Here is an 18,253-nt window from a genome sequence, read left to right as displayed (position 1 = left end):
GCCCCATGACTGGCTCCCACAAAGTCATGCTATTACTTCTTTGCTCTGTGAAGTTATCTTGTAAACAAAAACAAAGTTTCTGTCAGTGTCTCATACAAACATGTTCAATTTTGAAAGAACCTTTAAAATTGTGCATTATTTACATGATTGTTTGCTAGCAGCCTTAACTAGTGTATAATCACATTTTATGGTGCTTTATTACCACAAAACTGTCAATCAACTGACTGCTGTGTTCACAGCTGTGCTCATGTATGTGCATGATATACAAGAGGGGTCTCACTCATAAAAACACTGCTCAGTAGTGCTATTAGTGGTATAAAGCTTTGTCAAACTCTGCACATACATCACTCTGTACAGTGAGGGTCAAACAAGAGTGAAATAACAATAAGTGAAACAGTGGAGGGACTTTAAATCTTATTACTTTTCCCTTGTGGATTTTACCTGGTGAAGTCTGTCATCTCCATCATGATCATACACATCTGCTTGGCCAGCACAATGATGTCATTGCCGTTGTCATCCCACTTGGCCACTTCTGCATCTAGCTTGCACTTCTCCTGTCTGAAGCTCTCCACCTGCTCAGCAATCTTGGCCTTCTCCTCCTGGGGAAGCTGTGCCATGATGGCCTGCAGGCAACACAGACGAATAGGGGAAACAAAAGCATTAGAGGAAGAAGAGGTCATTAGGGAGAAAATGTAAGCAGAATATATTGGGAAGATGGCTCAGAATGCGGGAAATGCCAGAGGAGAAGAATTTAGGTAAAGGAGATAAAGAGAGAACGATAGGGAAATGAGGGAAAGGATGAATAAGAAGAGGGATTAATTAAAGAGAACGCGTACATGTAAAGGAAAGAATATAAAGAAGAGAGCTGTAGCACCATTTGTTCTATTTTTTCTGTTCAGTCCCGTTTTTTAATCTGCCCTACAAAACTTGAACATTAAGTTTGGAGCTTGACTAACCCTGCCCTTCTGAAACGTTACAAAATAAAGTTCTAAACTTTACATTTAATGACTGGACCTTTTCAAACCCCTTGACATCTTATACCCATAAAGAGCAAATCCATTTTTTGCCTTCATTTTTTCTTCTTTGAGAATACATTTGCTCTCTCAGCAGCCTTTGGGGGCAGGTCCAAAATGGCATAAATCTTTTGGCAAGGTCACAGGCGCAGTAAAGAACCAGTATTATTTGGGAGATAAATGTATAATTACCTCGCTTCTTAGACCAGAGAATGAATAATGCATTTGTTCAACATTATGTCAGGGAGGTGGGATGGAAGGAAGAGTAACCTGGTTTCCATTAGGTCGATTATATTGACTCAAGAGGCAGAAAGAGAAAGCGAGTACAGTAAAAAAAGAAAAGTCACCATTGTTTTTTAACCTCATCTATTATTGACTGTCCTCCAAGAATTGCTATTCTCTTAATGAAATAATCGCCCTTGTCCTTTTTTCCCTCTTCCTTATTCCCTCTCTCACAGCAAAGCTGGTGAGTGTGGGTGTGGCGGGGAGAGCTCAGTAAAATCAAAACGAAAAACACAGATGACTTGTCCTCCTGAAATTCTCAGAAAGAAATAAGCAGTGGGAGAGACAAAATTGAAATTAAAGGCAGAAATAGAGAAGCATGGAGGCGCAAATTTCTCATCAGAGGCCAACAGATGTGTCCGTGATCTCTAGCCTACTGATGACTCTGTGAGCCGAGTGTTGCAAAGCTTTGGTGGCGGTTAGCTTGAAAAACGCCAAATGCCATAAAGAAATAAGCAAAACCAGCCCCCTCAAGCCCAGTGTAGATTTCCACTGCTGCTTGTGCCAAGACACACAAACAACAGTGCAGTAGCAAATCCCATTAAACAGCATGTGGGGTGAAAACACTGCTCACATTTAAAATAAATACCAAGTTAATATGTATTTAGACTGCACAATAAGAAATCAGCAGTTTAAAACAAGACAAGTACAGGTGTGTACATCAGGCAGCAACTGTGGGTCTGTGACAACATTTTCCTGAAATGTTACTTTGTGTTGAGGTGGGCGGTACAGCTTTCTCTGAATACTGATCACACATGACCCCATGCAGGAAATGTTCCTGAACATTTCAAGATTAGACTGCATAAGTGAAAGGGGCTTCAGTGTGCTTGTGGAATCAGCTTGTGACTCTGGGTATCCAGCAGCTCCATGGGGTATGGTTTACGGATTACATGCTCATGTTTAATGTAGCCAAAAATATAATGTAGGCAATGCTGAATTGTAATTGCTGCCTAATAAATAGTGACACAGGTGAGTGTGCTGTGGCACAAGGTAGAACCCTAACTTCAGGACTTAAGGGCACTCATTAGCATATCTTTGCTGCTTTTATCATTCCTGCACCCAACTGTTGAGGCATCAATTATTCAGTTATTTTTATAATTACAATGAATGGTGTGCCGCTGGTGTCAAAATGGCTGGTGCACCATTGTGAGGTACAGTTATATTTTTGCAAAATGTCATTGTATTGACTCAGATGAAGAATGTAAATTCACAATCAGAGTTGTTTTAGGTACAACTATTTTTGTGACTGCAATCAAAATGTTTTTCACTGTTTCTGCCCATAAGAGCTTCATCGAACCAAGACAAACAAAGGAGTAAAAAGTATTTTGAAACTCAACAATTTGGAATGAAAATTCCTTTTCTAAAATTACGGATCAAGGGAGGTTGGGGAGAGAGAGTGAGGGATTTTGTTGGTATTCCAATTCACTCTGAAAATGGTGTGACAAAAGAGAGAGCCAAGTAGGAGGAGAGAGAGAGCGAAGGGCTCTGAACACAAAAGAAAGCTGAAGCACAGGGGTAAACACACCAGCCAATTGGGACGTCAGGGGAGCAGGGAGGCACTTGGTGAGGCACCCCTCCCACCTCCCCCCTCCTCCCATGCTCTCTAGAATTCACTTATCCCCAAATCCCTTCCCCTACTTTACTGATAACAACAAGGAGCAGGCCTTGGGAGCTTAACATAGTGGCAAATCCAGCCGAGGGAGTGCTGTGCCAATACACTGTGCAACTCGGCTACGTCTGCAGGGATTAGAGTGCTTTCCGGGTTTCTTCACCGAGTGCGGCGTCTTGAAATGACTTTAATTTGTTTCATTTGAAATAAACTGCCCAGACACTCAGAGTTCAATTTTATGGATGACCTATCAACAGTGTTACCCAATCACTGTGTTAAGAGATGTTAGGTGTGTGTGTGTCTGTGTGTGTGTGTGTGTGTGTGTGTGTGTGTGTGTGTCTGTGTCTGAGTGTGTGTGTGTGTGTGTGTGTGTGTGTGTGTGTGTGTGTGTGTGTGTGTGTGTATGTGTGTGTGTATGGGGTGGGGTGGGGGGGTTGTGTTTGGATCCCTGTGCATTATCCGTGGTGTGTTATAGAAGGAGAGTTTGTGTCTGCATGTTCTAATAGAAAAAGACACTATGTACAGGCCTCCTTCCCCTGTGTGTTTTTCTGCCTTCTCATTATGCATGTTTGCTCTAATAACTTTGCTTCATATGTAAGTATAATAGAAGTGACAAGTGGAGCACCATACAAGGCAAAACAGTGGGAACAAAGGCTCCTGGGACTGCCCTGGACTTGATTTGATTTCTTTCTACACTGAGCAAGAGAGAGTCAGTGAGAGGGAGATATTACGCCTGTGTCCTGCATGTGATACCTGCACACTGGAAGAGCTTCGGGGGGGATCATGACTGTAAACCTCAGCGTGCTCGTGTCAGCTCCTATGGAGAAAATGGATTACGCTTCCTCTTGTCTGTTTGAATAGAAACACAATGCGCCAGCGTGCACTTGGCATGACCATGAGAGGACAGCACGCTTTATCCTGACACGACAGGATGGGGCCGTCTGGGCAGATCACCAGTGGTTCGTGGCAAACACATCTTTTATGGATGTGCTTGTCTTCTGCGTGTGTAAATGTTTGGTCTCTGAGGGCATAACAATGTCTATGAGTGGAAAAACAGGCGATACCAATTAACCGTGTGAGAGGCATACTGCCAGATGTATAGTATGTACAACACAATAATGCAAACTAAATGCACAAACAGGAGCAATCACGCTTGATAATACGTAGCGATACATTATTGGACATATATTCAATGTGAGCTTGTGTACATTAAAGTGTGGTTGTAGAATCATTACATTCAGCCATATAACCCTATAATCCACCTTATATCATTACTATAACAAGTAATGACAAAGGGGCATACTGCGATTTCAAACTGTTCCCAAGAAGAGCTGCCCACTCAAAACACAGTTGAGCGCCAGAAAACTAGTTAACAGTTGGTTCTGTGAAGCTCCTTTGTGTGGTGGCGCTGGTGCATCTAAGCTCAGATGGCTCTGCAATGTTACTCTGCGGGAGCCTTTGTGGGTGTATCCATACAACAAACTCAAAGCACTTCACACCTAGGACCCCCACAGACTTCCTGTAGCAACTTTTGTCACTTAAAGCTTGGGGCTGTTCTTTTTATTCATGGATGCATTTCTGACTTGACAAAGGTACACTTTTAAGAATTACATCTTAGATGAACCTGCAATCTTGACTAACTAAGGGCCTGATTTACTAAAAGTTTGCGTGTACAAAAACGTGTACAAACTTGACATCACCTGCAAAAAATTTGCAAGCTGATCTACTAACAATCAACTGTGCAAGATAATATGCGCTGTCTTATTTAGTACGTTTGCCATAATGAATATGCAATGTGAGGCGTTTTAACCCCAATACAGGGAGGAGAAAATCCAAATATGTTATTTAGCACATCATGCATTGTGATTTACCAAACCTGAAAGTAATTTTCCTGACGGAAACTGCGTCTATGAATACAACCTTTGAAGGGCAGGTATTAACCGGCTGCGCACAGTGCACAGATGAAGTAGTAAACATTGATATTGAGCCACAAAACATTGTAGGTAAGTGGTCAGGGTGCGTGGACATGTCGACAAAACATGGACACAGGAGAGTGATGTTGCCCCCCCCTTTCCCCCCCTCTTACCATTAGTCAATACTGGGTCTCATGCAGGAACCATTCAATTTGTTCTTAAGCAGCATTTACGAAACTGAACTTATTGAATTCATACATTTTCTCATGTTTAGAATATTCTCTTTTAAAAATAAATGAAGAGTGATCCAGACCTGCCTTATCCAGAGAGTAAAAACTACCTGTTTGACTTAAAAATGTGCTTAAGGTTTTATGCACAATTTTAAGTCAAACTGTTGTTTTTTACTCTCTCAGTGTAAATTAATTTAGGTCCAGTTTCTCAGACAGAGATTAAGACTGGTGCTAGACTCAAGACAAGATTATGTGAAAATAGCTACTGAGATACGAGTCTTGTCTAGGACTAAACTTAATCCCTGTGCAGGAAATTGTTCCTTTGAGTTTAAATATGAGACCAAAACGACTAAAAAAACAAATATTTCACAAAAAGTGAAAAATAACCTTGTATTCTGTTCACCATATCATCATAATCATCATCATCATCATCATCATCATCATCATCATCATCATCATCATCATCATCATCATCATCATCATCATAATGTATTTCCAATTTAGATTTCTTTGATTTTATTGTCTTTACTGGGATGTTTCATGAAAGCAACTTTGTACACTCCAGTATGCAAATTCTCTCACTCTGACAGCTGCTTCAGGGTCTTTCTGAAGGTCTCCGTCCACTATGATCCTGTGTACTCTCAGTAGACAGTGTAACATCACTAACTGCAGGCTATGATTTCGCTTGTCAAATAGTTCCATGACTCTCATCTTTCCTTGACCGCCTGTCATATTAGCCATGGACCACACTGCTTTAGCAGGACACTTTTTAACATCTAACCATTCCATCTGTACCTCTGTCACACCTCTCTGATGATTACTACTTCTACTACTAATAATAATAATAATACAAATAATAATGATATTGGTAATCTAATAATAATACTGGCACTGCTAAATGTGTTGTTTTTATTTTGTTGTTGTGTCTGAAAGCACAACCTGAAGCTATGTGAAAGTCTCTGTTTTCCGCACTTGGGTGACATTTCTACAAACAAATTTGCTCATCAAAGGAGCCTTCTATGCCAATTTAAGAGGCATTTATTATGGAAACTGTTGTATCTCATGAAAGTACATATCCTCATGAGTGGTATTTATCCAGCTGAAACAAAGTTTCACTGCTACAGCTGTACTTGGTCTGACCAATAGCTAAGGTGGTTAGCTAATTTTACCATACCTACACTTCTACCATTGTGATTTAATTGCCATTATCCCATAATTACTCCATGGCTGTTACACAAAAGTTACGTAGTCTCACTTTAAAGTGCAGTGTTTTTAGTTACTCATAAGCATTTCACTCAGAGGAGCTCCCTTCTAGCAGTAGCCTGGCTCTGAGTTGGTTGTTTTAGTTTAACTACTGTCTGAAGGCGTCACACATTTGGGGTCTATACATTTAGCAACAATAAGCTGCCGTTCTGGTTTATTTATTTTCCCCTTTTTTGTGCTGTGAGTGTACACTGTGCAGAGGCCCAGGCTGTATAATAAAGGACTGTGCCACAGGGAAAGGCATTGGGCCAAGTCACACTCCTGCAATCCACAATCCATTCAACATGCAACACACCGCTAGACCCTCTGTGTTGCTGGAAGAAAGCAAGCACTGGTACCCTCTTAATGTTCTTTAAGCTGAGCCCAAGTGAAAAATTGCTAATGTGTATCAAAGCCCTGGTGATCACGACGGAAGCCTTGGCACAGTGCTATACTGTATTTTGTGTTTTGTCTGCCATCTAAAGGGAATTTGGTAATTACTTATTTGTTTATGATTGCAATTTTACACCTGCCATCCCTGAACAGTGTTTATTAAAAATAATCCCACTTGTTAAGATCATTTAAATGGACTTTCATGCTATGTAAGTGGAACTAGTTGGATGAATTGATTCAAGTATGGCCAGGGAACATGGGTGGGTGATGGGGTGGGATGCAGTTCAACTTGCACCTCAGCCTACTATTGAAGCAATAAAACAACAGTTTATTATATGATGAATTTGGGCTTTTTGCCCAGCTTCAACTAAATAAATACACATATTTATTCTGTTCCAATCTGACCTGACTGGAATGTTGAAGCACAGCAGGGAAGCAAACATCCACTTACCCGAGCACTCTGTCCAGCAATAAGCTGGTCATCTTCAGTCTGGACACTGGTCCTGCTGCGAGTATCATAGTCCTCCTGTTCAAAGTCAGAGTCATCCTCCAGCTCCTCTGGTGTCTGGGAGAAACACAAGAGACAAAGACGGGCAAACAGTCAGAGACCAAAGCAGGAACTGAAAAAGAAAAACAAAGAAAAAAAAAAAATCATACAACTCCTTAACTGACAGCTGAAAAGTAAATTTTTTTGCCTCCATGCCTTGTTGTACTGCAATCATGAGTAAAAGACAGTATACATTGACCTGTGTTGTTGTTTTCGGTATACAGAGCCTCACCTGATTTTCATCATGGCTTGAAAACTTTATCAAGAATTTTTGCAAATAAAAAAAGTTAATAGTCCAACAATATTAATATTATTACTAACGAACAAATATCAAAAATCACATTAAAATCAAGTTAATAGACTAACCCAATGCACACACTGTATGAAAAAAATAAAACTGTATTTACATTTAAGGGCAAATTTAAAATACCACAAACTGTTATATAAATGTAATAATAATGTGGATGTTAATTGTGTAGCGGACACAGCATCGGTACGGCTCATAACATCATCTGGTCAGAGTCACCTTTGACCCTGGGATGAGTCAATTGAACCAGGTTTGATATAGAGACTGACATGGTCTCTCGTACGCGTGGTTCTGAAGGACGGACAGCTGAGGCCCTCCATGCATGAAAGTAGGATCCAAGTATTGCTTTAATCAAGGGTTGATGTCAGATCGAGTAATTCAAATTTTCTTTAAAAGTAAAACTCAGTAAAACTTACACGTTTTCTTAGTTTCCACATAATTACATATCCTTCATTTAAATTAATCATTCACCATAATCTTTCATTCATGTCGCTATATCGAGAAACCATCTGTTAAATTCATATTGTATTGCAAACTCATCATTACATTTATTTATAAATCATTTATAAGTAGTGTGTAGTTAATAAAATCCATAAAACTCAATCAATTGTGTATGTCTATTCTTTGAAGTGATACAGGGGATCTATTGAACCGTAGAGCCATGAACTTTAGATATTTGGCTGATTCCGAAATTTCTTGATTTATTAATTAGGATTTATTGATTTATTAATTGGCTAATTAAACAAACAGCCAATTAAGTAAAATATAGCAGGATTATATTAGGGTGAAACGTTTTCCTCTGCATGCATTTACAGTAGATATATAGTATACATTCTGTGCGTTCTCAATAATATTTAGTTCCTGCCTTAAGATCACTGAGGACATATCAGGTTTTAACATTTCTGTGTGACCAGGACAATTGTTATTCCTTTATATCCTCTTTTCTCCATTTGTATTTAAAAGGGAAACAAATTGAGTGCTGTATAGTTTTGTGTACTGAAGGACATATACACTATCAGTGCACCATGTTAATATAAAGCAAATGTATTGGGAGCAAGATCAATTTGTGGTATATCATCAAATAAAGAAATTGGAGTATAATTGAGTTATATTGTTTGCATCTCCTAAAAGTGAGTGAGTGTGTGATTAATAAGCATTTTTATTTGTCTCTGCTGGCTAAGAGGCATTCTCAGTAATTAAAATTAGAGGGTTAGCCAACTAACTTTGGATTCAAGAAATGCTTGTTGATCTCATAATATTGCTCAACTCTTAAGTAGGTTACAGTACATCACCATGGTAACCAGTGCTGAATTGTTAAGGTGCTGTAGAGCAGAGAATCAGATCAAAACATGGATATATGTTAAGTCATCATTCCTACATGATGCTGACATTTTAAAAAAGCCATGCATTCACAGTGCTGTCGCAGCTATCCTTTGTAAAGAGCACAGAGTTATTCGATGTCTAGACTCTGACAATGTTGCCTTTCTGTTATGATTAATTCTATCAGATATATAATAAATGTTTTACACAAAACCAGTGCTCACACTGACTATAAAACTAAAAAACAACAGGTTGCTAGTGGACCATAGCCTATGGGAGTAATGAATACAATTTACTGCATGGGCTAGTTGCACTAATTTTCCCTCTTAGTATTCCTAACAGTGATTCATCCAGTGTGGCTTGTTGCACTCATATTTTACCACTGCTTAAAATCAGGACTTTTAATGAAATATTTCACAATGATAGACTCGATGAAATGGTGATTGTATGAATAAAAAATAAAATGTATGTCCACTGTGCCCTAATTATGGGTAGTGAACACCTTAAAGAAATTTGGAAAAGCATCCACATCCACTGAATATTTGCTCCTAATTAAATGATTAATTAATTCAAACAATGTTCAGGTCATACAGAGCTCTCTTCAAGCCTTTTTATTCATCCTTAGAAGCAGAAAAAATATTGCTTTGCACTTGTATTATTTTTTCAGCTAATATCCATTCATAAAATCACATATCCACCCGTCTATTTCACTCAACATATTTACAATTTTTGGTACATAGTTGGTTTTGTGTGTGCCTGTTTCCATATTTTGCATTTGAACTAATCTTACTTACTGTCTCATATTGCCTCTCAGTAAGTCCGTGTTGCATTTGTTTTGCTGCTTATGACAACCCTTTGCCTCTTATTCAGAGCACATTACTCCAGTTCTAAAGTCTTTACACTGGCTCCCAGTCAGCTATAGAATAGATTTTAAAGTTATGCTACTGGTCTACAAATCACTGAATGGTTTAGGTCCAGAATACATGAATGACATGTTAGTAGAATATAAACCCAGTAGACCTCTGAGATCTACTGACTCAGGTCAGATAGTGGAGCCCAGAGTTCAGACTAAACATGGTGAAGCAGCTTTTAGCTGTTATGCTGCACACAACTGGAACAAACTACCAGCAGAACTGAAATCAGCCCCAACTGTGAATACTTTTAAATCCAGGTTAAAAACACTTCTCTTCTCCTGTGTTTATGATTGAGCTCTTTCAAAGCACTTTAAATTTTAGTCTTTCATTTGCACTCTATGTCCTTTTAATGATTTTAAAGCAAATCATTATTTTATGCTGCAATCTTATTTTTAATGCTCTATTATAGTATTTTATTTCTCTCTCTTTATATGTTTCTTTACTTTGTTTTTATTATTAGTGTGTGTGTGTGTGTGTGTGTGTGTGTGTGTGTGTGTGTGTGTGTGTGTGTGTGTGTGTGGGGGGGGGGGGGGGGGGGGGGGGGTATGTATGTGTTTACTATGATTGGGTTGTATTTTTATTTCTCAAATTCCATGTTTTTTTCAATTTTTTCTGTTAAATGTTTGTTTTATGTAAAGCACATTGAGTTGCCACTGTGTATGAAATGCGCTATATAAATAAAACTGCCTTGCCTTGCCTTGCCTATTGTAAATGCAACATCAGATATTTATGTAGTCCAACAAGGTGCTGTGTTACACGCTCACACATACCTGGCAGTCACAATGCAGGATAAAATTACTGTTACAGTGATAACTCTCCAGATTTGTAAAAAATCCTGTCTCATATTGTTATAAACCACTGTGCACTGTTTTGGCATCTGATAATCTGTAAACTCAACAATCTGTTACTCAAACTACCCTTCTTGAATTGTATTGTATCTTCTCCCTGGTATCTGAAACACTAATCAATGCAGATCGTTTTCTTCATGCAGTGCTGTTTTTGGTCTGAACTTCCAGTAAAATGTTAACTTTCTTTGCTGGACATGGCAGAGGTCAGTTTATTGAGAATAGGAACAAGTGTAAACACTGGTTATGCTATCAAACATGTTCAATTCTATCAATAGCGTGCTTCACTATCCCACTGCTCTTCTCTGTATGTGTATGCGTGTGGGGCATATAAAGGCTAGGACAGAATTATGTTTTCAAGAACTTTCATCATAACTTTAAACTCTTCTCAAGACCTGCCTCAGTTTTTAAACACGGTGGAGAATTGGTTTCATAATCCATCGACTGCTCATAAGATCAGTGCTGTAAACATTCTAAAGGAGCCCTTACTTGGCTTAAGTGGGAGAAAAATAACACAGACACATAAAAATGTCACAGAAACATTTGCTTTCTATATGATAGAGTTAGAAAACACAGAAAGCAAGGATCTTCCAAGTTGTTTCCTGAGAAAGTAATTGAATTTGGATGGGATTATGAAGCCAGCTGGTCCCGGGCAGTTCAAAGCTGCCTGTTTTACATTATTTACCAACATCAAATTATTTTCCATAATTAGATTATTTTTCCAGAGCTGCACTGGGAAACCTTCCAGCTTGCATAAAGTTGAATAAATGAATTACATGGTGAAGAGAGAAGGGCCATTTTGGGTGAAAAACGTAGATACTGTAACATCACAGTGAGTATGTGAGGCAGCAGAGCTGCTGGTGTCAAATTGTTATGCAGCAATTCTGTCATGACATGCTGTAAAATGATCTCCCTACCTTACAAAGCAGACCATGAGACAGGTGTGACATCTCAAATGGGAATTCTATTGAATTTTTCATTTTTAACTACATTTTTCTTCATCCTTAGGCCAGATATATCAATTCCGAATGTCAACTATGATAGTCAGCAGGATAGTTTGGTCTACCACAGATGTCCCACAGATGTGTAGCCAAAATGGGAAAGAAGAGGCAACAATTGGAGAAGTGGTTAAAGTTCATGCATGACTCCAGTGACAAAGGATGTCTTATTCTCAAAAGTTTATGTATGAATGCCCCAGTGCCTATCTTTGGAAGAGAGATTTTCATTTTAAAATTATTAATCAGAGGAACACTACTGTATAATATGTGGAATGCAGTGATTGTCGGTTGCAAAAAAAGTGTATCATCCAAAGAGGCTTAATACAGCGTCAGAGACTGACTATTTAGCAACACCAAGAAATGAGCAAACTACTCAGATGTCTATGTTCACAAAATATGCACTGAAATTATATAAACACATGCACAAAACCAGAAATAAATTACTGCACTTGATCTCATCAGCATTTCCAAACACATTCATTTCTGTTGAACACTCGCTGAGCATTTTCATCATTTCAAAGTCTTCCAGTGAGTGTGTTTGTTCTGTTCTTTTAGAGGAGTTAATGGACATACCCTTATCATGAGGACAGCTTTCCTGATGTCACGGACACCATCGTAGACCAAACGGGACGCATCAATGAACTCGTTCTCCTCAAAGGCCTGTGGGGGGTTTGTACTCAGTGCCTCGATAGCGACCTCCACTTGTTCAGCAAAACGGGGCATGACTGTGGAGAGTAAAAAGGAAAGGGAGGTAGGATAGAAAACAAAAGGAATATATGAGAGCCAGGTGTGTTATATTTGCTTGTAATCTGCATACCCAAATGGAAAAGCTTATAACACAATAACTGCAAGTCCTAGATGCATGTATGATACTTCATTTGAAAGCTGAATTCTAGTTTCTAAAAATGTGCTTATTCAGTATGTGCCACAAACACAACCTAAACTACATCAGTTCAAACATGGCTCAAAAACATTTGTTTAGTCTTCGCCTAAATAAGTCATATTTGAATAACAATAAATAGGCTATGCTTTATGCCAGGCATATAGCAATCACCACATACATTCTACATCTTGTCACCCACACCTGGATGAGGTTTCAGACTTCTAGGCCTAACCTTGTGAAAGTTATGGCGTTATTAGTTTGTGGTGTCACTGGCGTTCCCAAACCTCTCCAAAATGTCTCCAAATGGCCAAATTGTGCCAAATACTTTTACTCACTTCTGTGATACTGGAAACATTGCTGAAGCATTTTGGTGACTATACAACCTTTCACCATGATTCAAAACATATCTTTTCACACATTCATCTGATGGGTGGTTGGAGGGCTCTCCACACGTTTCTAGGTGGCTATATTGAAATATTGTCATGTGACAAGACACTACAGAATGCTTGTAAACATTGTACAAAAATGACCGAATGAACTGAATTTCAAACAAGGATTTTTTTATTTTTCAAATGTACTAGTACTATATGTACAACTGTGCCAATATCAACAAAATATGAACAATAAATAAACTATACAAAAAATATAAAAAGTGTATAAAAGTAACAGGTTTAACAGGTCTAACAGGGTCTAACAGGGTCTAACAGGGTCTCACAGGTCTAACAGTTCTGTGCTGTAAAAATATAAACATAATTAAGTATGCTGTCTGTTGCTGCATATAGCAGCCAGATCAGTGGGCATGTTGCCTTTTTTTTTACAGTCCTTTCTGTGTGTGCCACGCATTGAAGCAGTCCCTTGTTGCAACAAAACACAAGGGTACTTTGCATGAGGAACAACCAATTGGTGTCTTTCTGTGGCAGAGGAACTGACGTTTTGAGCGGACCAATCAAAGCCCTTGCGGTCCGCGTTGCCGTGACACGTAGTTAGGATTTTTTGGAGGTGCACGTCAGGCTACAGCGTAGGGGTCCGCGTCGACGCAGAGAGTTCTGCGTAGGTACGCCGTAGCTACGCCGTCGTTCCGACGCAGAAGCCTAAATCAGGCTTAAGGCTGATTTATGCTTCTACGTGACCTCAACGCCGTCGTGCCCCGACGCCGTCGTGCACCTTTCGAAGTTCTGCATCTCTCCATCGCGTCGTGTTTTGTCGCTGTGCAATTCACCGCCAGAGGGGGATGTGCTCCTTTCCTGAATGGTTATTGGTGCCTCTAGTTGACGAGTTGTTTGCCATCTGGCAGTCCTTGTAATGGGGCAATGACGAATTGTACAAATGCTCATACTTCCTAACTTCTTCGATTAGACAGTCTTCGACTTGGTTCATTGTGTTTGTGTTTACCTCGCTGATCCATAGTGGGGCAGAGGCAGGCGACTGGAATTAATTTCACGATACCATAAATATGTTGCTACCAGCAAACCAATCACAGCCCTCGCGGCCTGCGTTGCCTCGACACGTAGTTACATTTCTGGGTAGGTGCACGTCAGGGGAGGGACGGCGTAGGGGTTCATGGTGACGCAGAGAGCTCTGCGTAGGTACGCTGTCGGCTTGACATCAACCCAACTTAGAAGCATAAAGAAGGTTTTAACACACAAATTACATGCATGCACACACATTTTTTCTGATTTGCTTTATCTTTTTCCTCTCTTTTTCCTATGTAATTTTGTTTCTATGTTTTATGTTGTGTTGATGTAACTTTTGAAGGTTTATTCCTCTTTTACAAAAAAGAAAAGGATAATTGCAGGGTGAAAGCACAATCATTCGTGTGTAGTTTCTCTAAGGACATGATCACAACCTTTTAATCTGAAATTGGATAGCAGTGGCGTCCCCCTGTACATCAGTCCCTGCTCACTTGTGCACTTCATGTCTAAACATCAGTGGAAGTGACAATATGCCATTCGCTCACTGCACGCCAATTAGAAATTTCACCTTGCCTTACCCAACAAGAGGATTGGCCTGTCTGTCACAGATGTGTTTGTGTGCATGCTGGTGGTTGGCATGTTGAAGTGTGTGTGTGTGTGTGTGTGTGTGTGTGTGTGTGTGTGTGTGTGTGTGTGTGTGTGTGTGTGTGTGTGTGTGTGTGTGTGTGTGTGTAACTTGTAAGAGGATGGCTGTGTGCTCTTTAGTGTTACAGTACAAGGATGGTAACTTGCAAGCTCAGCCTGTCAAATCACAATACCGATGAAGGGAAACAAATTCATCAAAGTCTTTTGACTCACACAAAAGGCAACTAACAGAAGAAAAGTCCCTATTGCCCATCAAAATGGTTGTTTTTGTCAGTATCAATTAGCCAGACCAGATGGAAAAGATTTATGCTCTTTTTGTGTTCAAATGAATTGAAGTGCTGAATGTGAATAGACATAGACATAGACTGAATATTTGAATATTTAGCAGGCTACCTTGCTATATAATCTCCTGTTGAGTCATAATAATTGAATGAAATTGTAATAATGTGCTTTTCTTATGTGGACTTTGTGCTGCAGCAAATTATCATAAGAAAAGCTGTGGTTTACCTGGACAGAAAAGGCCAGCCTTTATATATTGTTATATCTATGGGCGCTTTTTTTATACACCGCCAAATGCCTATAACGAGCCATGACTTTTAATTTACTCCACTCCTGTACAGATTCCCTTTTAATCCACAATAAATATAAATGTGCGGAAATGACAGAAAAAACAAAGAGAGATAGAAAGAAATAATAGAACTGTCTTTTTTGTTAATTGTCCACCACAGTCCTGCTTTTTTGACATGTTATAAAAAGCTGCTTTGTAGTGCTTTGTAAATAATAAGAAACAACTTTATATAGGAGTCAGATTTTGGGAGAGCAGATGTTTGATTTTAGACAGTGCCCATTTTGAGATGAGAAGACAGGTCTAATGAGGACAGAGCCATAGAAAAAGAAAACAGTGGAAAAGACAAATAAATCATGGCAGCTTGTCTGGTGAGCCTCCACAAGAAACCCAATGTGTGACTTTATTACTATTCTCCACACTTTCCTCCCCTCTTACACGCAGAGTGAACTAAATCAATTAGCCAGCTTGCACTAAAGGTGTATCTGCAATATACTTATTTGTCTGATATAAAACATAAGCTATATTTCACTAAACATAAAAGGCACTACAAAAAGTCTCTCTCTTTTTCTTTTCATTTTTAATTCAGTTTAATCCACTTACTGGAGAAGCGTAAAATAGGCTTTTGGGAATTGCTGGGAAGGCGTTTTAAATAGAAATATTTAAATGTTCTCCAAGCTCTTAATGAGCAAAGTTGCTGATGGTAAGGAGCAATTTCACTCATTCCAGTTGAAAAATGATGAAGGGAATTAAATGTGACCATGTAGGAATGGATTTTTTTCACCCTCTAGGCTTAAGCATAGTTTAAATAAGAAGTTATGGAAGTACAATGAATGCTTAAAAACCTAACAGCAGCGATGGCGTGCCCCTGTGAGGTGTTTAACAAGCACAACCTGCACGTTTTTGATGCCTAAACCTCAATTTCACACAAAGACAGCGCAATTTAGAGGATATATTACAAAAGCACTTATATGCAAACAAAACTTACATTAACACAGGTTCATGCGGAAGCAGTGTTGTTTTTGAAGAATACATCTTATTATGTTGCTATATGTTGATGTAGTATGCTAGGCTATAGAGTGGTACACGTTTCCATTTCTGTTGTATATATTTCATAGAACTGTATTTTATATAGTGTGTGCATATTGCTTAACATACAGTAAATCAAGTATAACAGATATATTTTATAAATATTATTCATACAAATGTCAATAAACCAAACTTATAATTATGCATTTAGGGCCTAAGATCCCAAATAGTGGGTACTAAATTGCGTGCACGGTGCAATAGATTGCGCGTGCCGTTTGCGTGCGTTTTACGGGTGATCTACTAAGAATAATTGCGTAAATGAAAACAGGTGCAACAGGGTGGAGACAGCAGTATTTAAATGAGGGTTTTGCGTGTCTTGATGGAGAGTTTGGACGAGCAGAAAGCCCGCAAGCGCAAAATGAAATGTGATCAGGTTCTAGTGGAAGAGGTTAACAAATATATTGAGTTATAACAGAAACAAATATTACCAGAATTACCAACATATGGGAGAGTATTTGTGACGAAGTCAATGCTGTTAGTAAAACCAAAAATATTCCACTCCAAAATGATTAACACATGTGGAAAAACTCCGTCCTGTGCGTATTCTGTCATTGTGCCTCCGTTTCCTCCTCTCCACAGTTACAAAAGTCATCTGTGTCCAGTGCGCAGCCGGTTAATACCTGCCCTTCAAAGGTATTATTTATAGACGCAGTTAGCATCAGAAATAATACCTTCAGGTTTGGTAAATCACAATGCGCGTGCTAAATAACATATTTGCATTTTCTCCTCCCTGTATTTTGCGCACTGGGGTTGAAACGCCCCGTATTACATATTCATTATGGCAAACGTACTAAATGGACAGCGCGTACTATCTTGCACAGTTGAAAGACGCAAACTTCAGTGCGCTGCGTTAGTAGATCAGCTTGCACATTTTTTGCGGGTGATGTCAAGTTTACACACGTTTCTACACACGCAAACCTTTAGTAAATCAGGCCCTTACAGTAGAATTTTCCATTTGACGTTATATGTAGTCATAAAAAGTATTTTACTCGATAAAATCATAACAGCTTCTAGGATCCTTGGTATACCCACACAATGAATGTATACGCAACACTGTCATACAGTGTGGGGGAAAAAAAACACTTAAATTAACGAGAGATCTGAGGGACCACTGGAGGTTATAAGATTAAGACTTTGCACTCCTGCTTTTAGTGGGCTTACTGTTCTGCTCTTCTACACTCTAACCTTGGTTAAAAATGTTTCACCTAACTCCACATACTGCACCGCGACTCTCATACCAATTTCCTCATCAGCCCTCTCACCTAACTCCCACCTCTATTTACGCACTGATTAAGAGACCTTTCCTTCTGTCTTTGCAAGCTATCAGTTTGCCATCTGGCTCCCATTCTGGCTAAAACCTCTTTTCCTGTCATTATAACAATGGATACACATTTGAGGAGTGACTCACCCTACTCAGCAACTCTGCACTGTACACCTATAGGCGATATAGGGAGGCCATTTTGAGTATAAACAAAGCACTGATTCACTCTGCTACTTGCCCTTAAACACAAATTGCTTTCTTTCTTCTTTAAATTAGCTTTCATGTATAAGCATTCTGATTAATGGTTTTTAAAATAAATGCTCAATATTCATGGTAAGTTGCCTTTAGTGTGACCAGCCATGAAGTCTTGCCCTCAGAGCTCTAAAAGTAGACTAAAAGTGTTTTAATAGTAGACAGTGTGAAGTGTCTTTACTTCTATCCCTCCGTCTCTGCTGCACTTCTTTTTAGTGCACTTGATCCACTGATTTACAGGCATGACATGTGGGTGGCAGTGTGAGCATGTGTTATTACTCACTGCAAAACCCTGGCTAAATCCCATTTACTGTGCCCCGATGTAATAACAAGGAGCAACGCCACCCTGCTTCTCTAAATGGCACCCTGACTTAGGCCATATATCAGTTTTTTAATCTACCCTCTCCAGGCACCACATTAATGATCGACTTTAAAATTTGTCCCCCTTTTTTTGAGGAGAAGATTAGTTTAAACACAGGGAGTTAGTGGGCAGAAAAGTGTCTCGGGGAAGAATGAGGGAGAGGGGAAAAGAG

The 18,253-nt window shown here is 39.2% G+C and overlaps 1 protein-coding gene across 1 annotated transcript in view; it reads right to left on the bottom strand.

Moving 5' to 3' along the window:
* Nucleotides 1-18,253, bottom strand: part of ctnna2 (catenin (cadherin-associated protein), alpha 2) — a 338,533-nt gene that overhangs the window by 11,561 nt on the left and 308,719 nt on the right. The window contains exons 13-15 of the mRNA XM_062427945.1: nucleotides 12,187-12,338; nucleotides 7,134-7,247; nucleotides 442-623 (exon numbers count right to left, since the gene is read on the bottom strand). Coding sequence (XP_062283929.1) covers nucleotides 442-623; nucleotides 7,134-7,247; nucleotides 12,187-12,338 — 448 coding nt within the window. The remainder of the gene's footprint in view (nucleotides 1-441; nucleotides 624-7,133; nucleotides 7,248-12,186; nucleotides 12,339-18,253) is intronic.

The sequence above is a fragment of the Scomber scombrus genome, chromosome 2, assembly GCF_963691925.1.
Source record: "Scomber scombrus chromosome 2, fScoSco1.1, whole genome shotgun sequence".
NCBI classification, from domain to species: domain Eukaryota; kingdom Metazoa; phylum Chordata; class Actinopteri; order Scombriformes; family Scombridae; genus Scomber; species Scomber scombrus.
Note: the sequence above shows the minus strand (reverse complement) of the source record. Positions and strands in the feature narration are given on the sequence as shown.